This window comes from Canis aureus, chromosome 32, assembly GCF_053574225.1.
Source record: "Canis aureus isolate CA01 chromosome 32, VMU_Caureus_v.1.0, whole genome shotgun sequence".
Lineage (NCBI taxonomy): Eukaryota > Metazoa > Chordata > Mammalia > Carnivora > Canidae > Canis > Canis aureus.
In genome coordinates, this window is record NC_135642.1 from 42,524,768 (window position 1) to 42,550,419 (window position 25,652).

The 25,652-nt window shown below is 45.6% G+C and overlaps 1 protein-coding gene across 4 annotated transcripts in view; it reads right to left on the reverse strand.

The window, feature by feature from the left end:
- EDC3 (enhancer of mRNA decapping 3) overlaps positions 1-25,652 on the reverse strand; it is a 53,743-nt gene that overhangs the window by 6,305 nt on the left and 21,786 nt on the right. For all 4 annotated transcript variants that reach the window (XM_077881916.1, XM_077881917.1, XM_077881914.1 and 1 more), the window contains exons 5-7: positions 20,222-20,557; positions 4,906-5,059; positions 1,528-1,745 (exon numbers count right to left, since the gene is read on the reverse strand). In XM_077881916.1, coding sequence (XP_077738042.1) covers positions 1,528-1,745; positions 4,906-5,059; positions 20,222-20,557 — 708 coding nt within the window. The remainder of the gene's footprint in view (positions 1-1,527; positions 1,746-4,905; positions 5,060-20,221; positions 20,558-25,652) is intronic.

Consider the following 25,652-nt stretch of genomic DNA (forward strand, 5'->3'; position numbering starts at 1 on the left):
ACCATGAAGAAGGGGGCAGGGATGTCCCTGGGGGCCAGGAGGCTTTCAACAGTAAGAGAGGGTCTTACCTTCCACGTGCACACAGGAGGCTGGCTGGAAGGAGACAGAAGTTATGGCCCAGGGTCTGGCCTCAACCTGCCATCTGAACCCCAGCAAGGGCCTTCTTCATTATTTCTTCTCTCTTCTCCTCCTGCCCTGCTCTCACTAAAACCCATTCCAATCACTTTGTTGTCCCTACCCTCCCTTCCCCGCCGGCCCTTGAAACTGCTCTGGTCCAGATTATCAGGGGCTTCCACACAGTTAGATCCAGTGGTCGATTCCCAGACTTCACCTAAGCCTAACCTAGAGCGGCTTGCTGGCAGAGCCGACCGCACCCTCTTCACTTGCCTTCAGGTATCCGGCTCTCCTGCTTTTCCTTCTCCCTCACTGACCACTCCTTCCCCATCTCCTGAGTTGCTCTCTCAACTCCCTGACTTCTAAACAAAGAACTGAGTCTCACAACTTCCCTACCCCTTCCTAGGAGATAGCCTACCCAGGCTCACTAGGGCTCATTCCTGCCTACACACCCGGTACTCCAGACCAGACCCCTTCGCGTACCTGTGGACTTCTCTGTATCAGGCAACAGTTATACCTGCTTATCCAACAGGTACCTCCGACTTTCTGCTCCTCCTCCCACAAATCTTCCCATTTCAGGATGGCACTTCCATCCTTCTGGTGACTCAGGCCAAACACCTTGGAGTGTCATATAATCCTCCCGTGTCATATACCTTACAACGAGGCTGCAGCCTCTAGCTCCAAAACTTAGAAACTAACCCTGCTTCACCTCTTCTACCACTACCACTGTCTCAGTCCCCAGCATCTCCTCCCAGTTTATCACAATAGCCTCTCAACACTTCTCTTTGTAAACCTCTAGTCTCTTCTCAAACAGCAACCCATGATCACTGGGACCTGAGCTGGATTCTATCTTCCTTCTACTTATTCCTCCAGTGACCCACCATCTCAGCCACGGTAAAGTTCAAACCCTTAACATTGATCTGCAGGCCCTATACAACTTGACCCTCAACGCCTAAGTTAGCTACTCCCTACCCAACCCTCCAACCCTTTCTAGCTCCCTCCCCTACTTTTCTCCATAACACCACCATCTGGCCTAATAGAAAGGTTACTTATTTGTCTCTTTGTCCTAAGTAGAATGTACAATCCATGGAAGAATGTATTAAAAAAAAAAACAAACTACTGTCACAACCTGTGTCAAGAATAGTGTCTGTTCTGTAATGTTTGTAAAATAAACAAATGGGCCCCCCGCTCTATATGACTGTGCTGGAGAGTGAGGACAGCGAAGGGATGGGAAGTAAGCAAGTCAACGCCCGAAGTATTTCCTTTGTGTACCAAGACTCCTAATAGGCAGAGCAGGCTTTACATCTGTGGTGATGTTCCACCTGTTGCCACTGGGTGGCAGCACCAGACCATCAAATTCTGTGAGGAGGGAGGTGGCCAGAGGCCCCGGGCCAGCCCCAAGCAAGGGCTCACCTTTGAGGTTAGATACTTGTTGGCCTTGGGTCTTGCTGAAGAGAGACAGCTCGTTGGTGATGGACTCCAGCATCTTGACAAAGTTGGGCAGGAAGAGGATGACCTGGACATCATGGTTGGCCAGGTGCCTTCCACAGCTGATCCCCTGGGCCCCTTTCACATGGGGGCCACACAGCAGGGCCACCGTGGGCCTCTGGTGAACATTTTTGGGGTTCAACCTGGAACAGAAGGTAAATAAGCTTTATCAGCTGCAGATCTGTCTTGCACCCTAACCAGGCGAGTACCTCTCAGGACCTGTTGCTCTCAGAGTTCTCCACAGTCCCAGGTCCCAGAGTGAAAATCCACCGCATTCCAAGACTACGGGTGGCATACCCGCAGTCCCACGCCCACGTCACTTCATCTGCTGGGTCCTTTCACTAGGCAGATCACCCAGATCTTGTTCCATAGAACACTGTTGCCAGAACACTGCTCTCTGGGATGCCCAGGGGCTCAATGGTTGAGCGTCTGCCTCTGGCTTAGGGCATGATCCTGAGGTCCTGGGATCGAGTCCCACATTGGGCACCCTGTGGGGAGCCTGCTTTTCCTTCTGCCTGTGTCTCTGCCTCTCTCTCTCCCTATATCTCATGAATAAATAAAAATTTTTAAACACTTTAATAATAATTTTTAAAAAAGAAGACTGCTCTCTGACTAGAAACACCTAACTGGGATCCCTGGGTGGCGCAGCGGTCTGGCACCTGCCTTTGGCCCAGGGCGTGATCCTGGAGACCCGGGATGGAATCCCACGTCGGGCTCCCTGCATGGAGCCTGCTTCTCCCTCTGCCTGTGTCTCTGCCTCTCTCTCTCTCTCTCTCTCTCTCTGTGTGTGTGTGACTATCATAAATAAATAAAAAATTTTTAAAAAGTTTAAAAAAAAAAAAAGGAAACACCTAACTGTTCTGTGGGACCTGTGAGGTCCAAACTGACTAGCAAAGAGACTTCTCCATCTCTACAGCCTTCTTTGTTCTTCTTCCCCAACATATTGCTCCACTGCAGTAAGGCTGGCCTCACTCTCTCCTGTATTTTTTTTTTCTCTCTCCTGTATTATAAAGCTCTTTCTTGCTTTTCCTCAAACACTGTCCCCTGCCCAGAAAGCCCCTCACCTGTCAAACTCTGACCCACCTTTCCTTTGGGTGAGCTCAAGGCTCACCTCTTCCAGGATCACTCAGCTTACCTCCTAAGAAACTCACAGCAAGTACCAAACGGGGCAGTTCTAAATCGTCCTCAATCAGTTACCAGACCAAGTTCTCTTTACTGAGCTGCCAGTAAGCAAAAGAAGGGCAACGCTAGATACTAATAGTACCTCTTCCACTCACAGGATGTTGTGTGGATCAATGCATGTACAGCATCTAGAACGGGGCCGATACATTAGAGCATTGGTCACAGAGAAGGCAGCAGGCTAGGGGTTTCCTGATCTACCCTGGCAGTTCCCTTGGATACCCACCTTCCTAATGAAGTCATTTCCAGCTCCTGCCATTCAAAGCCGAGCCACAAGTAAGGAGGTGTGCGGGATAACTCTGGAGCTGTTCCCAACTCCAGACCAGTATGGTCTGTCTCCAGGACAGAAGGCGGGGGGGGGGGGGGGGGGGGGGGGGGGGATGGACAGCAAGAAACAGGCTTAGGTCCCTTCTTAGCAGTGACAGTCACTTACTAGTCTCCCAAAGAGGGGACGATGACAGATGCTATTCATGTCTGAGAGGAAGCCCCTGTGCTCCAAATAAATGTGGGGGAATTTAGCAATGTACCCTGCATATATACCAAAGCATTCATTTCAAACCCCCACTATGTTTGCATCTTAGGGAAATGTGATGAGCACTTCTTCCTTCAGACAGACATCGCTGAGCTATAGTATCTGACTCACCCATGTCTGCTGCTAAAACAGACTCTTCCTCTCAGAACTACCCCCCATCAGAGGACCCAAAGCAGACCCTGGTACCATACAGCCCACAGCAGGCGGCAGGGTCCAGCCACTGGAAACAGACCTATCTGGATGGGAGACCTGGCTCTACCAAGTACCAGCAGAGTCAACGTGGGCAAGCCTTTCAGCTCTCTGCGCCTTAGCTGGCTCATCCTCAAACACCAGACTTACCTTCGAGGCTAAGTCATGAGGATCAAATTAAACACGGCTGTGAAAGCACAGTGAAAAACTGCATGGTACTGGACACACATGAAAAAGATTACTAGCCGTGGCGATCCTTCTCAAAGGCGCTGCAGGAGACAGCCCTTCTGAGAGGTCAGATGTGGCGAGAAAAGAGGCCCAAGGACAACCAGCCCCAAGAAGCTGGCTAGAGAGCAAAGTGACTCGGTGAGGATGTTCATATGCTGCCCCGACACTGCTGTTTCTGAAAGCCCTTTGGCAGCTCCCTACCGCGCAGCTGTCGCAAAGCCCTACTTCCCAGCCACACAGAATGACTCCGCAGATCCCTGCCACATCCACACTGTCCCTTCTGTTTGCCCTCAGCGTAGGCTCCTCCCCAGACCTGGACTTCTCGCCCGGCCAGCTTGCCTGTTGATTCCCCGCACCCCCTGCAGGACTCAGCTTGAAGGCTACCACAGCTTCCCAGACAACCACGGCAATGTATTTTCTGGAGACCTCACAGCCTTCCAGATGGCAGGCTCAGGGTTTTATTCTCCTGTGTGTCCCCAGCACAAGGATTGGCACAGGAGATCAGTAAATGACACAAATACAATTAAGCACTTCTCTTGACATAAGGGCCCAAAGGGCAGGTAGGAAGGCACCAAACTCCAGCTCTCCCACCCAGCTGTCAGGGTGGTTCTAGAAGTTCTCAGATATGGAACTCAGGGCTGATCTGTATCCTAGCCCCTCCAAATGAAATACAAGTGCCAAAGGCTGAGTCTCTGAAGGTTCTTAAAAAGCAGGCCTCTTGGGATCCCTGGGTGGCGCAGCGGTTTGGCGCCTGCCTTTGGCCCAGGGTGCGATCCTGGAGACCCGGGATCGAATCCCACATCGGGCTCCCGGTGCATGGAGCCTGCTTCTCCCTCTGCCTATGTCTCTGCCTCTCTCTCTTTCTCTGTCTGTGACTATCATAAATAAATAAAAAAAAAAAAAAAAAAAAAAAAAAAGCAGGCCTCTGGTAGCCAGCAAGCAGTGTCAAAGCCAGCTGTTATTGGGAAAGAAAGGGTCAAAGAGCAGCCTGCTGAGAGAAGAATAAGGATTTCCGGGAGGTGGGTAAGATGGGCAAACAAAACCTTCAGAGCTCCAGGAAAGGGACTTCACAGAGGGACTCACACTGTCTGATGAACTCTGTGTGGCGCACTGGTGGTGCCTCAGCAGAGCAGAACCTCCCCACCCTCAGCCCTCACCAGTGTAGAGGCATTTACCTGTTGGGTCCTCCAAGCAGGGTCAGGGCCATCTGACTGGCACACACTCCTGTCATCTCCAGTCTCCGCTCCAGAGTCAACCCGTGCTTCTCAGCCACAGACAACAGCTTTTTATGCAGTTCGTAGGAAACACTTGGGACAACCAGGCCAGAGTCTGCAGTTCAAAAGGAGGTGAGCAGAGAAAGGGAAAGTGAGGACAGGAAACCAGAGCCACAAATAAGTGTACTCGATCCAGGATTCTGGGAAAGCCAAGACTCTAAAAGACTGGCCCTCCGCTGGCCCATCCTCCTGATCTGGGATGGAGGTGTAGTATGCAGCCCTCCAGAGTAGCAGATGGAGAAGTGAGTAACAACATGTGCATGTTACCAAAGAGCAGGTGTAAGCTTAAGCACTCTTAGCAGTTTATTATTTTTTAGACTTAATTTATTTGAGGGGTGCCTGAGTGGCTCAGCAGTTGAGGTTTGCCTTTGGGCAAAACCTTCAGGGCGTGATCCTGGGGCTCCGGGATCGAGTTCTACATAGGGCTCCTTGCATGGAGCCTGCTTCTACCTCTGCCTATGTCTCTGCCTCTGTGCCTCTCCTAAATAAATAAATAAAAATCTTTAAAAAAAATTTTTTTTTATTTATTTGAGAGCAAGAGGGCAGGCGCAAGCACCCAAGGTAGGGAAGCAGAGGGCAGAGCAGAGGGAGAGGGATGAGCAGACTCCTCACTAAGCCAGGAGCCACAGAGCTCAATCCCAAATCCCAGGTCCCTGAGATCATGACCTGAGCCAAAGTCGGAGGCTTAACCAGCTGAGCCACGCAGGCGCCCTTCCTTTAACAGTTTAGCTTTAGACCACAAAAGCCAAGTCTCTCAAGACCTACTTGGTTATTGCAGAGAAAAGGCTGGCACAGCATGTAACAGCAACCTGTGGGCCATTGCAGAAGAGAACATGTTTTTCCGAAAATGGGGGAAATGCTGTTCCTGGCAGTGGGGCTGTCCTCATGGACCCCTCCTCCTTCCCCACAAATGGAAGGGATGCTAAGCCTCCCGACCCTCTGTTCCCCAGTGTTCAAGGTCTAGGCTGGATGATTTGCCCATTCCATTTGCTCCCCACTTCCTCTTCTTTCTCCTCTATTCTTAGTCCTTCCTCTTTGCTTAAGAAATTCAATGAGTGGAATGCTAGGTGGCTCAGCAGTTGAGCATCAGGGCGTGATCCTGGAGTCCAGGGATCCAGTCCCACATCGGGCTCCCTACATGGAGCCTGCTTCTCCCTCTGCCTGTGTCTCTGCTTCTCTCTCTCTCTCTCTCTCAATCTCTGTTTCTCATGAATAAGTAGAATCTTAAAAAAAAAAAAAAAAGAAATTCAATGAGCAATTTGTTTTCTCAAATAATTTGTCATTTTCTCCCCTTATTTGGGGTGAATATAACCTAATACTCAAATCTCAGGGAAAGAGTACATGGAAAGCAACCTACTCCAAAGAATCTTGAACATTTTATTTGCCATAAAGAAAGGAACTCTATAAAGGTTAGGGAGAATCAGTCATTGAAAGTACACCATGGGGGATCCCTGGGTGGCACAGTGGTTTAGCGCCTGCCTTTGGCCGAGGGCGCGATCCTGGAGACCCGGGATCGAATCCCACGTGGGGCTCCCGGTGCATGGAGCCTGCTTCTCCCTCTGCCTATGTCTCTGCCTCTCTCTCTCTCTGTGTGTGTGTGACTATCATAAATAAATAAAAATTAAAAAAAAGAAAAAAGAAAGTACACCATGGAAAATACTTAGTTTTATAAGGCCAAAGTCTGCAGCAGCTGGTACACTTGCAAGAGTCTTACATGCATCAATACCAACATATCAGATATCATCTCAGGGCCCAGAAAACCAGGACAGGAAATAAATGCCAAAATAAGTAATTGTGATCTGTAATGTGCAGCTTGTCTTGACAACCAATGCCATCTTAACAAATACCAGAAGCCACTGGACTAGCTCCCCCAAGGGAGCAGACCTTTGCCAAAGAGCCCCATTTGGCCTCACTGGCTGATAGATCAACACACACAAATCCCAATAGCAAGTCATCATGGAATCCCACATAATTTGCTTTGTCTGGCCAGCCAGACGCATTTTTAGATCCTGGGTCTTCATCTATACTAGACTATTAACTCCTCAAAGCAGGGAAATAAACTTCTTTGCCCCCATCTCAACTGGTCTCAGACACATTTAACAACAAAGGTGAGTTTTTATCAAGTACTCAAACACAGAATGATGCAAACCCAGTGCTATTTCTGGTCTGGCCTAAGTCTAGTAGAACTTTTCATGAAGCTCATCATTACCATATTGGTTCCAAAGCCCTGTATACAAAAACGTCTTCCTCCTTGATCATTTCAGGAATAATTTCTTGAAGTTCTATGAGATATCCAGTCCTGCCTACATCGATTCTTAAAACCACACAGAACGAGGCTATGGTGGTACATTGGAAAAACAGGAATCCAAGCACAAAGACTGAACCTCAAGCACCAAGGTATATATATATCCCTCTTAAAGGCAGGCAAAATAATAATTTAACGTAGCGAGGACAACAAAAGATGTCTACTCATCAAAATTAACACTATCCTGTTGGTTAACTGAACTCTCTACTTGCCTGAGTCCTATTCCTGCCTTGGCACAAACAGTGCCATTAGGAACACTGTCTCTTCTCTCACTCTTTCTGAAATGTCAGTCCTAGGTGCCAATGCTGGAGGCTGCAGCCTGACCTTGCGTGTCAGCAGCTGATTAAAAGAGCCATTTTTATAGCCTGCTCCAGACACGCACATATTATCAGAACTAATTAGGAATCGTTGATAGCAGTGTGAAAAGGTCAAATGAATTCTCAGGAGTCCTAAGCCACTAACAACCCTAAACCTGTCAGACACGTCATGCTTACTTCAAACACCCTCTTTACCTGCGAAGTCACGCAAGAGAGCGCTTTCCCTCAACCCTGTGCATTTCTTCACCCATTTCCCATTTATCGGCTTTCTGTTGAATCTGAAACAGATCGAGACTCACTAGTCCTGAGCATGCCACCCTACAAATCAAGCTTGCTTTCTGGACCTACATTTTGTACTGTGTGTACAGGCACCCCCTCTCCCTTCCTGAGGGCTCTCTGAAGGCAGGTAAGTACTTTCTGCTACCTTTCTCCTCAGTTCTGGAGGGTACAAAATGCACAGTACAGGGAGAGGAGAGCTGACCCCGCAGCCTGGCTGGCTGGCGGCTACAGCTCATGCCCTCACTGGTGGTGGGAGCACTGTTGATGAACTGGCACACTTTGTAGCCTAGGGCAAAACGAAGCCAGGAATCCTTTCTGCTCAGGCTGCTAGTTACAGGGCCTAGGTTTCCAATGTACCTTGCATACTCAGTTTCTCTGAAAGGAATGTGCAGGCACCACAAAATGTTCCTTTTCAACATTTACACACAAAGGCCAACCAGGCCAACCTCGTCAGACTGGCTTATCAGAAACAGGCAGAGGGAATAAGATAAACTCCAAAGGAAGGGAACCAAGAACATAGCGTGTAAACTGCAAACAATAACACTGCCAAAGCCTGAACATGAGCCAAGCCTAATTATGTTTGGGCTGGAAGGTGGATCTTATTGTTCTGGAACGAAGGCAGTAAAATCAGTTGGTAGGGTTTCTCTCAGTATGTATTTTACAGCTGTCGGTAAAACAAGAAAGGGAGATGTAATTACAGCCAGTTCGTGACAAGCAGAGCACATCTAAGGGCCTGATTAACCTTAGGGTATCCCGGAAAACGGCTGACTCCTCTCCACACAGCTCACTCAGCAGCATGAGGCTAGAGCCACGCAACCTCACAGGCCAGCCACCACAGTGCGTGCTGTGGCCTCCCCTCTTCAGGTCTTCCTCACTTCCACATGGCTCCTTCCAGTACATAGGACTTTCGGCCTCTGCCCCTCCTAGGGACATACTTACACATTCTCACACCCTTAAGCACCAAGTCCAAACCTTCTCTAGCAGCCTCTGCATGAACATCCCTCCTTGTCCTTCAAAATCTCCCGGCCTTCTGGTTGTGTGACAAGGCTCCCACGATAAAGTTGTCAGCTCAGAGCTAAAACTCAATCTTCACGCTGACATGGCCCTTCAATTAGAAAGGCCATGTACATCCCATGTCTTATCAATGAGGAGCACAGCTCACTGAATGCTCAATGCCTCAGTGAGGGCATGGTGATTTCTCCAGAGCTGTCAATTCAGATTCCATTCTGTGGGGGTCACATAACCGTGGGGCGGCATCATACTCGTTCTTTTTCTTTTTTCAGTCTTTATTTTAATCACCTAGTGCTCATCAGAACAAGTGCCACTTCTTAATCCCCATCACCTATTTCACCCATTCCCCCCTCTTCCCCTCTGGTGACCTCTGGTTTATATTCTCTAGATAAACACAGTGGTTCTTCTTGGGAGTATAAACCAGTAAATTCATACCCACAGACCCACACTGTACAAGAGAGCCCCTGTAGATTTACATTAAAGCTACACAAAATGAAATTTGGTGTCAAGTGTACCTCTGAAAGAAGGATCTGTTACAAGAAGCCTAAAAACTCTTAAGGCCCTTTATTAGGGCCCACCAGGCCTCCCATGATCTCGCCCCTGTTTTACTTCACCCCCTTTACCTTGGCCACCATGCTCCAAGGCACCTCAGCTGCTTTCTGGTTCCTAAACACACCTAGTCCCTTCTGGCTGGAGGAAGCACATCCCCTTTCCTGGGACTCACTCTCTTCTCTCTTCCAGTGCTCTACTGCACTCATGGCTGGTTCCTCATTCTTCGGGTCTCAGCTTAAATAACTCTCAGCCTCTGTTTATTTCCTTTACCGTACTGAATACATCACGTACTAGCTGTTCTTTCTTTCTGGACCATCTACTTTGTCGGACTGTAAGCTCCATGAAGGCAATGACCATGTTCATCTTGCTCACTACTGTATCCTGTTCTTCACGGTCCCTTCAGTGTGAGCACAGGGTCTGGCTGGGGCTACATAAATATGTGTGCAACTAATGAACAAATGGGAAGGAGATCTATAAAAGCCTCAGCACTTTCCATTCTGCAACTCGGTAAGAGCCCAGCTGTAACCAAAGGTAAATGTGGGTGACATGTTTCTGACTCTCCCTACCCTTTCCTTCCCGCCATTTACAACAAACTAGATCAAACTCTATCCACCCTGGACCTCATTCCTTCAGGTTAAAGCTCCACTGGAATAAGCTTTGGACTAAAGGGGTAAAGGACCTCCTGAACAAGATGACTTATTAATTATGAAGAGAGAAGTATCTTTACAAAGAAGAAACCCAAATGCCAATACCTTGCCAAGTGATTAACTCGCCCCAATGTCGGTTTGTCTCACCATTGAGAGAGACAGGGCCTTACCAAAATCTTGGAAAAAATGTTTAACATGAATCACATGGAACATGAATCCAAAGGAACAATCAATCTATAAAACTGGGACGCCCGGGTGGCTCAGCGGTTGAGTGTCTGCCTTCGACCAAGGGCATGACCCTGGGATCCCGGGATCGAGTCCCGTGTCCAGCTCCCTGCGTGGAGTCTGCTTCTCCCTCTGCCTGTGTCTCTGCCTCTCTCTGTGTGGTCTCTCATGAATAAATAAAAATCATTAAAAAAAAAAAAACTAAACTAAGGGGTATTTCTGCAAATCAAGTGGCCTAGACTCTTCATAAATGACAGTATCCTAACAGACAACAAAAGTTGTGGGAAGTCTCCTGTTTTATTAAAGGAAACAAAAGAGATACAACAACTAAATGTAATGCACAACCACTGACTAAAAATACAGCTATAAAGGACATGACCGGGATAATCAAAAAGCTGTGGATATGGAGTATACATTAGAGAATACTTCTGTGTTAACTCTAAGTTTCCTGAGAGCACTCTTACAACCTGGTTGCAGAGAGCAACATTCTACTGAAAGTACAGGGAAGTAGGTAGGGGTAATGTAACGATAGCAACTAAATCTCAAGTGGTTTGGGTGTGTTCTTGCTTTTATAAAGTAAATGTGGCAAAATGTTAAGAGGTGAATCTAAAGATTTTATTCATGAAAGACAGAGAGAGGCAGAGACACAGGCAGAGGGAGAACAGGCTCCATGCAGGGAGCCCGACGCGGGACTGGGATCCCAGGACCCCAGAATGACAACCTGAGCCAAAGGCAGATGCTCAACTGCTGAGCCACTCCGGCGCCCCAAAAGATGAATCTAAATGAAGAGTGCATGGCGTTCATTATACTATTCTAGCAACTTAACGTGTGAAGCTGTATTTATTTAAAAGTTAGAAGGGGAGGGCCTGGGTGGCTCAGTTGGTTGAGCGTCTTCCTTCAGCTTAGGTCATCATCTAAGTCATGATCTCATGGTCCTGGGATCCAGCCCCGGGTCGGGCTCACTGCTCAATGGGGAATCTACTTCTCCATCCCTCCTGCCCCTCCCCACTGCTCCTGTCTCTCTCAAATAAAATCTTTAAAGGAAAAAAAAAAAAAAAGAATGCTAAAATGTTTTTTTAAATAATTAGTTGGGAGAAAAGAGGAAGAGAGTAAAGATGATCAGTAAATCTTTGCAGAGCAGTAACACATCAAGCCAGTGGTGGAGTGGTGAGTGGCAGGAGATAGTAAATAAAAAGAATACATAAACAGACCCTGTTCCCAGTCTTACAATCTAGCTGAAAACAGAAAATAGACGTGCAAATACCAGAGAATACACACACTAAACTATTATCCTGAGCACAAGTGTAAAGTTTAAGATTTTATTTATTTATTCATGAGAATGCACAGAGAGGAGAGAGAGAGGCAGAGACGCAGGCAGAAGGAGAAGCAGGCTCCATGCACCGGGAGCCAGACGTGGGACTTGATCCCAGGTCTCCAGGATCGCGCCCTGGGCCAAAGGCAGGCGCCAAACCGCTGCGCCACCCAGGGATCCCCCAAGTGTAAAGTATTGATTTCAAACCAGGAGCTGCAGGCAGGAAGTGTCAAATTCTCAAACTGAACTCTGCCTTAAAAGACAGGCAAGACTGTAGTCAGAACGACAGGAGGGAGAGAGCACTCCAGGTTCCAGTGGGGAGGAACCGAGAACAAAGTTCCAAAACTGGAATCTGCATGACACATGCAGATGCAAACTTCCCTGCCTGGAGCCCAGAGGCTGATACAAAGGCTGGCTTAGACTCAGAGTAGTGGGCAGGCCCAGATTTTTGAAGGCTCTAAAGGCCAAGTTGTTTTATGCAGGGAAAGGTAACTGGGCTAGAAAATGAACAGAAAGACTAAGCAGAACTGATGTCAAGGGACACAGGGAACTCGTGGAGTAGCACAAGAAACTGAAAAGTCATGAGCACTTCAATGGCAATTCTGAATGACTAAGAAGAGAACCTGAAGCCAGAATGAATACTGCAGATAAAGGAAAATTCCTTGCCAGGGCTGCTACAGAAGGAATCACTACATCTGCTATTGAATAAGAAAAAGGGCTGTAAGGGCAATCTGGGTGCGGCATCTGTTACCCCTCTAGTCGCCAGGGTTCATCTGGCTGGTCTGGCTGACTAGGCGAGTGTCCCCTTCCTCACTGCTCTATGTGTGTTCCTCCTAAAGCAATGCACTGGTCAAAGAGGACGACCTTCCCCAATGGAAGACCATTCTTCGGTCAAGGTAGCTGCGCTCCCCTACTAGAACCTCCAAACAAGCTCTCAAGGTCCAGTTGTAGGAGGACACAGGGTAGTCAAGCTTCCAAGGCTCTGGACACATCCAAATGAGGGGCTGCACATGGCATGAATTTTTATGAGAAGGAAAAGGTGAAGGTAGTTACAAAGTTTTATGCCAGATACCTTAAGAATGGTGATTGCAGTGAAAGAAACAGGAATGCAAAGGAGGCAAGAACATTGGGCAGGAGGAGAATAGGACTCCTGAATATTAGTGTGTCAAATTTAAGGAAGATGGTGGATAATGCATACAATGAAATCAAGCTCCATCCTCACTGGCTAGACACCTGTGGCTCTGGATGGTGGCAAGAGGATACATATTGGCAGAGTGATCATATTTAGAGACCAATTCATTCTCTAAAAAATAAATAAAGGGATCCCTGGGTGACGCTGTGGTTTAGCGCCTGCCTTTGGCCCAGGGTGCGATCCTGGAGACCCGGGATCGAATCCCACGTCGGGCTCCTGGTGCATGGAGCCTGCTTCTCCCTCTGCCTATGTCTCTGCCTCTCTCTCTCTCTCTGTGTGACTATCATAAATAAATAAATAAATAAATAAATAAATAAATAAATAAATAAATAAATAAATAAATAAATAAATAAAATAGAATAAAATAAATAAAATAAAATAAAACAAAACAAAACAACTAGCAGCTTTAGCAAAAACTCAAGTGTCAGGGGAAGGGGGCGCCTGGTGGCTCACTTGGTTAAGTGTGTGACTCTTGATTTTTGTCTCAGGTCATGCATGATCTTAGGGTCATGAGATTAAGCCCTGCATCAGGCTCAGTGGTGCTGAGCGAGGAACCAGCTTACGATTCTCTCTCCCTCCCTCTGCCCTTCCCCCTGCCCTTCAAGTGCTCTCTAAAAAAAATTTAAAAACTCAAGTGCTGGGCTATAATGTGCCAAGGCCCCAGACCCTCCAGCTCTTAGTTTGAATTTATATTCTTAAATTAAAACTCTGGCAACAAGTTGCCATGAGACCTTGTCCCATGCAAAGACTGTAGGAAGCACAAAGCACAAATGTTCGATACTGGGAGACGAGTCTTTTTTTTTTTTTTTTTAAGTTTTTATTTATTTATTAATGAGAGACCCAGAGAGAGAGGCAGAGACACAGGCAGAGGGAGAAGGAGGCTCCACGCAAGGAGCCTGACATGGACTCGATCCTGGGACTCCAGGCTGGGGGACGAGTCTTAACAATACTGGCCTATAACTTCATGAGACTGCCGATGACTACAACCAAGCCCTTCAAGTCTATGACAAGTATCCACCATCTTATCCAGGCCCAGAAACTCTGAAGGACACAACATTAAGGGGACTGACTACTCTCTCAACTAGAGGATCTGCTTAGAACCTGAGGTTCCCAAAACCAACCAAGTCACTGCCAAGGAAGTCCACTTGCAGAGACACAATTCCAAAAACCAGTTTCATTAACTCTGTTCAGTGAGTCATAGTGGCATCTGCTACAGCACAAGCGTGTTAGTGCAGCATTCCAATCCAGAACATCTCCTAGAATCTACTTCCAGATGTGTCCCTGTGGTTCTCAGGAGCACAACTGCTGAAGGAGATCTCACTATACCCTTAGAGTAAAATTCTTCAATGGCCACTTCTAAACTCAAAGATTTCTTTCTTCCTGAATTCCTGTTGAACATACATACAAACCCAAAACAGATTTCCTGATTATCTGTTCTTCAAGAGATAAGAACACTGCTGGTCTTGAAAACATTAGCATACTTCTTGGTGACAAGAAGCAAAAGAAGGCAGCCAGAGCTCAGAGACAGAAATGCAACACTAGCTGTGGAAGACAACTGCCAGCCTCAAATGTGAAGGTCAAGCTTGTCCTGAGAGCAAGACACATCCCCACTGAAGCTCAAAGATTTAGCTAGCCGAGGTGGGAAGTATAAAGAGACAAGCCATAAAGCAACAGAACCAACTAATTGTGGCTTCACCAGCAGCTCCCCTTCAGAGTAGGAACCAGAACTGCTTTTACCAAGAGAAATGGGCACGTGTAAGTGGTGCTGGACTCAAAGGGAACCCAGACCAGAGTGCCTCACTCAAACTTCGACTTTTGCAGTAAACAGTAACCCTACTTCAGGTCATCCTCCTCATACACTTGCTGCTCACCAAATCTCAGCAGGCAGATAGTAAGGAGGCACAGGAACATCCTTCAGGAAAAGCAGATGGGACAACTGCAGAGATTCAGTGTGTGCACCAATAGCATCCCACTGCCTCTCATCTGGGTTTCTAAACATTCGAGGGCAGAAGGAGACTACACAGTGGAAAACAAACGGCACAAGTTAGTAAGAATTCTACCCAACAGGAAGAGTTCTTGAATAAATATGCCAAAGAAGAATTTATTAGCACTCAGGAAATGAATTCGAGACAGTTTAGTCTTTCCTGATTTGAAAGGTTTACCAGATTACTTAATGCCAACAAAATGGGGATAATAACAAAAATGGGGAGAATAGGGATCCCTGGGTGGCACAGCGGTTTAGCGCCTGCCTTTGGCCCAGGGCGCGATCCTGGAGACCCAGGATCGAGTCCCACGTCAGGCTCCCGGTGCATGGAGCCTGCTTCTCCCTCTGCCTATGTCTCTGCCTCTCTCTCTCTCTATCATAAATAAATAAAAATTAAAAAAAAAATTTTTTTTAAATGGGGAGAACAGTGTAATCTCATAATTGCACTCCATGAAAATTGTGACAAACATGTGAAGTGCTTAGAATGGTGCCCGTGACACAGTAAACATCCAATGAACTTTCAATACTATGACACTGATCATAATGCTGCTGCTTCTCCTGAGCCAGGCTCCCACCTCCAAACCTTGTACACACTTCTATTATTTGGTTACTCGATAACCTAATCAATCCGTAACATTTAGTTACTCCATAAGGTGACCAACAATACCCAGAGAATCTAGAATGGCACCTCTCACATAGTAGAAATTGTATAAATGTAGGTGCTTTGAAATTACCTTCCTGAGGCAGCCTTCACATTCATATTTGAAGTCAAATACCAACAATCATAAGTTGGGCGTTGTACTAGCTGCTTTTCCACATGATCTCATTTAATTGACAATTTTATCCCACTTTACCGAAAAGGCAAGGCTCAGCATCCCCCATTTGGCTACATAACTCCATTCTCCGACTCTACAGAAGCCTCCTCATTGAAGCTTTTAATAACTCCCTGACCTCTCAGTGTGATAACTCTACTATCTGCTTTTTCTGAGCTCAGCCACAAAGCACCACAGGAGGGAAATCACATAACCACGCAGACTTGGCAAACTAACGACAGCTAGACACTCATTGCCATTCTTCCTGCCCCACAGGTGCAATGCCTTTGAAACCTCCCGCTCACTCAACCCTTTTTCACCTGCTTTCAGCCATCAAGTTCTGCTCTGTCACTTCTCTCACACCTTTGTCTTCCATCCCATTCAGTGGTCCAAACCTCTGGTACATTAGTTACATCATGAGCCTAACTAGTCTTCCTGGTTCTGCTCTCTCTCCTCTCACTCTACTCTGAAATCTATCATGAGACCAGTCTTCAAGACTGTAAGTCTTTCTAAAAGAGATCTGGGATCATATCTCTTTCATTCTTCAGAATCCTTCAGTTGTTCCCTATGGCATAGGACAAGGATAGCATATGCACATAAGGCTCTGTGCTCTTGTGATCCAAAGCTATTTTTAATTCCTGCTTGTTCCCCAACACTGTCTGCCCTGGCCAAACCTCCTACAGGGCCCTTTATTCACACTATTCACCAGCACCTATCGGCCTACCCACATACTCCTCTTCCTCTCTGCCTGCTGAAATCCTGCCCATGCTTCAAGGCTTCTGTCCTGCTCCCTTTGTAAGGCTATTCCTGATCAGCCCACCTTTCAGAACCTCTCCTGCCTCTCAACATCCAGCGCAACTAATGTCCACACTCACTGGACTCCAGGCAAATATGGTATCCTTCCATTTCTTTTTTTTTTTTTTTTTTTTTTTTTTTTTTTGTGGTATCCTTCCATTTCCTAATAAATCTTAGAAGAAAAAAAAAAAGATGTATTTGAGAGAGAGTGCACGTGTGCTGGAGTGGGGATAGGGATCTCAAGCAGACCTCACCCCCACCCCCACTGAGCACAGAGCTTGATCCCAAGACCCTGAGATCATGACCTGAGCCAAAATCAAGAGCTGGACACTTGAGCCACCTGAGTGCTCACTCGACTGAGCCACCTGAGTGCCCCTTCCTAATACATCTTAATAACAAATGCAAGGTCTTAAGAGTGACTTACACAAAATAAGCATAGTATTTAGACGAACAAAAGGTCATCAGTATTTCTTTTCGAACAGTATGAATGTTGAGCAAATATTCTTCCGTAAAGCCTTACCTCTCTCCTACCCAGTATTCTTTGAGGACCTCTCACAACTGAAGAGTGCTCACACACATCTCACACTTTACAGCCAAACTTAATACACAAGTATGTGACCACTAGATATCATTATTTAGCAGGCCTAAGTCCACGCTAGAGAAATGTCTGACCACCCACAACTGCTGGGCACACTGTCAAAGGACTCAAAAAGGCTTTCCAGAGAAAAAATCTGGGTTGAACAAAGAGCTAAATTTAGCTGCTTCCTTAATGTGTTTTTCCAATTGACAGACCTTTTATAATACTACCCCATCACACACATACACACAGCTGGTATTGTACTGCCAAAGGGAGTGTGGCAATTACAGAAAATGGCTTAGAAACTGTTGACACCACTCAGCACACAGTCAACGTGCTGGATACCAGCAGCAAGCTGTCAGAATCCTAAGACCCAAGCCATCACACCAATGGGTAGTAACATGTCATTGTTCTTTTGTACCCTGGAGATTAGTAGAAAATAAGGCATTTGGGGATCTAGGACATGCCAGAAGGCTAGCTGGGGAGCTATCCAAGCCACCTTCCACAACTACCGATCTAAGTTGATCTGCTTCTGCGGACTCTAAAGAAAAACGACTATAGTCTATTCCGCCATTACACGGCGCTTCTCCTCTGATACTATATCCTTCCTCCTCTTTAACTTAGCGACCTTCCGAAAAGAAAATAAAATGTGGGATCCCTGAGTGGCGCAGCGGTTTGGCACCTGCCTTTGGCCCAGGGCGTGATCCTGGAGACCCAGGATCGAATCCCATGTCGGGCTCCTGGTGCATGGAGCCTGCTTCTCCCTCCGCCTATGTCTCTGCCTCTCTCTCTCTCTCTCTGTGACTATCATAAATAAATAAAAATTTAAAAAAAAAAAGAAAGAAAAGAAAATGTAAGGTTTGTTAGAGTCTTTATCTCTCTGGACCTCAATGTCCTCATCTGTAAAACAAGAAAATCATACTAAGTGATGAAGTAACCTAACGCTAACATTTGACAGTCTTATGTTGTTGTTTCTCCACATGTTCTAGATAGTTTGCCTTATTCTGACCATAACATCTGCATAAGAGATCCAAGTGGAAAAGTGTCCCCAGCCAGGTACCATCTGAAACCAACTTGTGCCTTGTTGATGGAACAGAGATAAAAACCACCTGTAGGAGAAGCTGCTCAACAAGGCAACGGTTTGTTTGCTCGCTATTTCCAGCATAGACCCGGCTTGGCAAAAGGGCTTCATTTCCACTCTTATCACTACTGAGGACAAAGAGAAAAACCAGATGGCATGAAGCTGTGGGCCTTCTTAGCCCCTTCACTGTCATGCCTCAGTGAAGTCCAACTGGTCAGCCACCATATCTGAGTTCCTGGCTGAGGACCAGCTCATATAGTTTGTTTTAGGTTTGTTAATGGCAATTCTGGAAAATAGTTTCATGTGAGAGAATAGAACTTTCTACTTGTCATTAAATTAAACACGGCATCTGGGTGGGCTCAGTGGTTGAGCGTCTGCCTCCAGCTCAGGGTGTGACCCTGGGATCCTGGGATAGAGTCCCACATTGCGTTCTCCGTGGGGAGCCTGCTTCTCCCTCTGCCTATGTCTCTGCCTCTCCCTGTGTCTCTCCTGAATAAATAAATAGAATCTTTAAAAAAATAAAAATTAAAAAAATTAAAGTGTGAGTGAAAATCAAGTTGGGGGAGGTTGAGTGTGTAGTAGTAAAAAATTCTCACACTCCCCTTTGCCTACTTTAGCAATGTTTTCTCAGCCTCTTTTAGATCTGAGAATCTTTCCTGAGTTTACTATTTTCTTCCTTTTAGCCACTTCATTCCAAGGCAGGCCATATCTCCCCAAGCTCAGGAATTTCAGGGAAAGGACCTGCTGCATGACCTGATCACCTCAGCTCAGTGAGCTACAGGTAGAGGCAGCTTATTTTGCTGTGGGCACTGAAAGAAAAGCTACAGGTAGGGGCAGCTGAATGGCAAGAGCTGACTGTATTTTCAGACCTGCAGGATGATGGCTGCCTCTGAAAAGCTTCACACCTAGCAAATGAAATGAAGCCTGATTCTGAGCTAGGCTGTCTGCCCACACACAAGTGGTAAAAATCAAGAGTTCAGTAAGTCACACTGTCAGTGCCACTTAGGGAAACCACCTTAGTAAAGAGGCATGCCCATCAGAGTCCGCCAGTGAACAACAGAAAATAATCTGGCAGTCTCTCTTAGTCTGGCAGCCTGCTTTTTTCTCCCCCGACGTGGAAAATGCATGCAAACTTCTATACTCAGCAAACTAAATAAAATACAACACGGCCTTACTACTGTCTACAAAAAAGCCATGCTGTATCTGATTTTCCTCCAAATTTCCATAATACTTTCTATAACTGCTACTACTGTTCTAAATTTATATTCCTTATACTCAAACCCTCAAACCAAAATGAGTATTATACTTAGTTCCTTCTCTACTTAATTAAAATGATTATGATTCCTCCTTCAGCTCTTTAAGATCATTCAATAAGAATGGTTTTCAAATTGTATTCGAAGAAACTCTGGGAAGGGACAAGGCCAGGGGTGAGGTAGATCACCTCTCCTATAGCTGGTTTTATGTGCCTCAACTGCCACGTTTGAAGAAAAGATCCTTATGTCACAAAAAAAGAAACTTAAAACCACTGAGGTAACAGACTATCCTATACAGTGACCTACATAACTACCAAGACACTACTTTGTTAAGTGAGAAACAGGACCAGCCAAACCTCCCACGACCAGGGCTAGCAGGAGATGAGAACAATGTAGTAACAAATGTTGATTTATTGAAACCCCAATTTTAGCCAGTGGTTTCAACCATCTATCTTCGAATGTTTTTTACACCAATAAATAACTAGTAAAACAGGTGAACTTCCCGTAAAATGTATAGGCAGTAGGAGGCAAGCCAAAGTGAAAAGTGAGAGATCTGATTATGTGAATCTACATAGTTGGCTCCTATGCCTTTAGTTGTTAATCATGATACACTAAATAAAGAGCAGACCAGATCCTGTCAGATGCAGGACACCAATGGACATGAAATCAGCCCCCTACCCCACACCTCCACATCACCATGGTAGGTAGGATGCCATATTAACCACCATTCCCAAGAGACGATAAGAATGCGCCAACCACAAAGCCACTTAGTTAATTCCTACTGCAAGAGTCTGATTCAGAATCTACATCATTCTCTTTCAAGCAAAACAAAAACAGGAGAGCAGCCAGTAGGATGGAGACCTGGTGCAACTCACCCGTGCAGAACTCCTTGCTCACATTGTGGGGCACTGTGATTCGCCGATAGACAATGGGTTCCGACTCCAAGATGTTCTCATCATGGCGGTACCGAGTTGGTCTTTCATTTGGGATGCCCCGGGAACGGGTACCACTTCTCCTCTCGTAGGTATCAATCTCCTCAAACACAGCTGCCTTATCAAAAAGGGCCAGGTTCCCTTCAAAATCAAAATCTGTATCTGGGATCTCTTCAATATCATCCCCGAAGCACTCGTCATCTTTATTCTTCATTTGGCCATTCTTTAAGCCACTTTTCTTTGGAGTTGCCTGATTTGGATGTCTGCTACTAGATGACCCTAGAGAAAAAAAAAGGACTAAGGTCAGTGTGCCCACAGGAAATACTCAAGGGAAGTGGAAAATACATTAGTCCTTTATAGAGAGCATTATAGGAATCAAAGTAAAGATGGTAAAAGCTATTTCTAGATCACATTAAAGTAGCACAAACCACCACAAATTTCATGGAATAACAGATTTCATATATTACCTAATAATAGTGAATATAAAATAAGTACAACTCCTGGAAATCTTAACCAGTTCTATCCTTCATGAAGAAATTAGTCAACAGAGGCTTTTTTGACAAATGAATATCAAAAATGTGGAAGAGCAAGAGTAGAATCGTTTCTTCCCACAGGTCTGGGTAGTTTGATCGCCAATGTCTAGCAGTTAACAGAGAAATACCCCCACAGCGAAACAGGGCCAACTCTTTGTAACCTGAAGCTCATAAGAAGAGAATACCCAACTGGCTTTTAATTCAATGCTTACCAAGCAAGCTACTGTCTAATTTTTATTTGATCTTAGGTTATTGGTGATCTCAGGTTATTGGTATGCCAAATGCAACCTCCAATATGGTTTAAATATCCAATATGGTAATGTACTTCCTTTTGAAAGACTAAAAGCTCCTCAATTATTAAAAATACTCAGGTAGAGGGGATCCCTGGGTGGCGCAGCGGTTTGGCGCCTGCCTTTGGTCCAGGGCGCGATCCTGGAGACCTAGGATCGAGTCCCACATCCGGCTCCCGGTGCATGGAGCCTGCTTCTCCCTCTGCCTAGGTCTCTGCCTCTCTCTCTCTCACTGTGTGCCTATCATAAATAAAAATTAAAAAAAAAAACAACAAACCCAGGTAGAGGTTAGAAAGATCACAAATCCCCTCACACATTTCCATTCGAGCTATACTACTCTAACTTCTCACAGCAACTCCTTTCTACCCTATGGACCAGCCAGGAGACTTAGGACCTAGCTGCAGTTCTTGTTAACATGTTATATAATCTTACACCTGTCATCCAACTTCTCAATTTCCCTGTATATAAAATGCTCACGGGATCCCTGGGTGGCGCAGCGGTTTAGCGCCTGCCTTTGGCCCAGGGCGCGATCCCGGATATCCGGGATTGAATCCCACGTCAGGCTCCCGGTGCACGGAGCCTGCTTCTCCCTCTGCCTGTGTCCTGTGTCTCTGCCTCTCTCCCTCTATCATAAATCAAAAAAAAAAAAAAAAATTAAAATGCTCACTGTTGTAACCCCAGCATAGTTCCTAGCACATAGCAGGCAGTCAATAAACATTTGTGTAACAAACTCTTCAATACTGGCAAGATCAATTACAATAATTACTTTGAAAGGTATGTACTGGGCACCGGGGTTGCTCAGTCGGTTAAGTGTCTGACTTCAGCTCAGGTTATGATCCCAAGGGCCTGGAACTGAACCTTGCATCAGGCTCCCTGCTCAGCAGGGAGTCTCCTTCTTTGCCTGCCACTCCCCTGCTTGTACTCTCTCTCTGTCAAATAAATAAAATCTTTCAAAAAAGAAAGAAGAGGAGGAGAGGAGAGGAGAGGAGAGGAGAGGAGAGGAGAGGAGAGGAGGGGAGAGGGAGACGGAGAGGGAGAGGGAGAGGGAGAGGGACAGGAGAGAGAAGAGAAAAGAAGAGAAAAGAGAAAAGAAAAGAAAAAGATCAAACAGACTTCGTATCCCAAGTCTTTGTTTTTTGGAAGATTTTATTTTTGAGAGATGGAGCGCAAACAGGGAAAGGGATAAGAGAAGAGGGAGAAGCAGACACCTGGCTGAGCAGGGAGCCCAATGTGGAACTCAATCCTGGGACTCTGGGATCATGACCTGAGCCAAAGGTAGAAGTTTGAGCCACCTAGGCACCCTTGTCCAAAGCTTCCTAATGCCAAATATTAGTAAGGAAAAGGGCTAAGCTGGAAGATGATATTTAGCCTCTGAAAAAACTAATAAGGCTGACCAAAATTATAAAGGAGAGAAAGATCTAGCTGAGCCACCATAAACAGCTTCAACTATGAAACAATGACAAAGTTGTCAAAATCTGGGTTCCAATAATCTGACAAAAAAAATTATTTTTATTTTTTTTTAATTTATTTATGATAGTCACACAGAGAGAGAGAGAGAGGCAGAGACACAGGCAGAGGGAGAAGCAGGCTCCATGCACCAGGAGCCCGACGTGGGATTCGATCCCGGGTCTCCAGGATGGCGCCCTGTGCCAAAGGCAGGTGCCAAACTGCTGCGCCACCCAGGGATCCCTGACAAAAAATTTTAGTGAAAGCATGTTGTGTGCCACAGTTAGATTCTAGGAATACAGTATATAACCAAGACATGCTACTCAAAAAAAAAAAGCTAAATATAGTTTATCTGAGAGAAATGAATGGAGTGGTCTCCAAGAGTATCTTTATTTCAGCCAACTGCACCTATAATCACATCACTGCTTACTGAATCCAAAACACATTTCACTCAGGAGAGAATTCTGATCAGCATTTTTTTCTAAATTCGTTCAAAAATGTTCATTAAGCATCTGCTATCCACTGGGATCAGTGCTAAGTGCTAGAGAGTCAACGGTGAACAATATAACATAACCCCAGTCCTCATCTAATGTTATGCTCACCCTCCCCTTTACTAACACTCTCAATCACTTCTGCCAACCCAATAAGTCAAATTGCCTACATCTTCCACCATGGCACTTTCAACAGGCCCTTGCCACAGATAAGCAATTTTAGAGTTCTTTGCCCTATAAGCAGACTATGTTATTGCCTATCCAACATCCAGACCTCTCTACCCTCAGAATAAAATCCATTTAAAAAATAAATAAATAAAATAAAATAAAATTTAAAAAAGGGATCCCTGGGTGGCTCAGTGGTTTAATGCCTGCCATCAGCCCAAGGTGTGATCCTGGAGACCCGGGATCGAGTCCTGTGTCGGACTCCCTGCATGGAGCCTGCTTCTCCCTCTGCCTGTGTCTCTGCCTCTCTCTCTCTCTCTCAAATAAATAAATAAATAAATAAATAAATAAAGCAACAAACAAATAAATAATAAAATCCATTTTTGTTCAGACAAGATACTACATTCTCCTCTAAGGCGAAGGAGTGGGTTAATTTCTGAATCAATCATGCCAACAACTGATTTAAGCATGGGTACGAGAAAAATACTGGTCAAGAAGACAAGATGGGGTGGCGGGGGGCGGGGGCAGAGGACAGATCTTGCAGCAGTTTCTGATAAAGGTTTCTTCACTCCTAAAGAACTTTTGATTCTCAATCAAGGGCAATACTATCCCACATGGGATATCTGACAATGTCTAGAGACATTCTTGGTTGTTAAAACTGGTGGTGGTTGAGGAGCGCTCCTAGTATCTAGAAGCAAAAGTCCAGGGATACTGCTATACTGCTAAACATGCTACAATGCAGAGGACAGTCTCCCATAACAACAACAAAATTATCTGGCCCAAAATATCAAGAGTACTGAGGTTAAGAAACCCTGCTAAAGATGATACACTGGAAGAGACAATGTCTTCTCTCCTTGAAAAATCTGGAGGAGACACACAGAACTGCTGAAGCCAGCTAGTTTCAGTTTGAGGACAAAGCCAACCTACAAAGGAGACCTTCAGAGAAAGAAGACTGAAGGCCTGATTGTACCATACCTAGAAACGTCCTAACTCTGGACTTCACCTGTGACATAATTTCTCTATCATTTGAGCCATTAGGTAGGGTTTCTATTACTCACAGCCAGAGCACCCTGATATAATCCACTTTTACATTAACATTTATCATGAACTTTTTCACAAAGATTACTTCACTGTTATAATGCTTTAAAGTATTACAAGGGGGACACCTGGGTGGCTCAGCGGTTTAGCACCTGCCTTCGGCCCAGGGCGTGATCCTGGAGTCCCAGGATCGAGTCCCGCGTCGCACTCCCTGCATGGAGTCTGCTTCTCCCTCTGCCTGTGTCTCTGCCTCTCTCTCTCTCTCATTAATAAATGAATAATCTTTACAAAAAAAAATAAAGTATTACAAGGTATTAGAAAAGTAAGAAAATACTTAAGATGGTTATTTTTTTGAAGATTTAATTTATTTGACAAAAAGAGAGCACAAGCAGGGGGAGCTGCACAGGGACAGAGAGAAGCTCTCTGCTGAGCAAGTAGCCTGATGTGGAACTCGATCCTGGGACCCCAGGATCACGCCCTGAGCCAAAAGCAGTCACTCAACCGCTGAGCCACCCAGGCATCCCTCCAAATATCTTTTTATATGATTTTTTATAGATTATACTCTACTGATCTATACCATACCTACTGATGAACGTTTAGGCTATTTCTCATTTTTATTGTCAAAGACTCAGCCCAAACACACCACCTTGATTACTCCATCTGACCACCTGCAGCAGTGTGGGTACCATTCCACTAGCACTTGCCCTAGACTACACCTACTTTCTTCTGCAGTTATAGGTGTTCTTACTCTAACTCCCCAAGGACACTGTAAGCCAACCAAGGGTAGAAACCCTATCATCCAGATCTGTCACCCAGTTCTTTGCCTGGCCCATCATAAATACACAGGTCTCTGAATTAATAAAAACAGCTATATTTAAAACACACACACACACACACACACACACAAACAGAACACCCCAAACAAACATCAAAAGTTAAGAGTTTAAAAGAGGTCACAAAAGAAAACGCAACTTGAGATTAACTATGGGAAAGAAAGGGCACTATGGAAACCGTGTAGGACTGAAAAGGAAAGGAAGATGAAGAGGCCAACAATAATATGAGGAGGGAGCACAGGAGGAAAGGACCGCAGTGATGCCTGTAGGAACTGACAATGAACTACTCAGGATCTAACACAATGACAGATGAAGACAAGCAATCATCAATTTGAGAGAAGACGGGAAAAGCAGTAAAATGGAAGCCATTTTTGGCTCAGCCTGAAGACTCTACAAACACCACGTGCAACCAAACCATATGTTTGCCTTTAGAAGGCGTCAAGTATGTTTCCTCAGTCTCACTGAACACAGACCACTCATTTGTCTCACTGAACACAGATTCACTCGTTTGACAAATATACACTAAGGACTAGCTATGTTCTAAATACTGTCAAGAAAGGAGAATGAAAATAATTCCC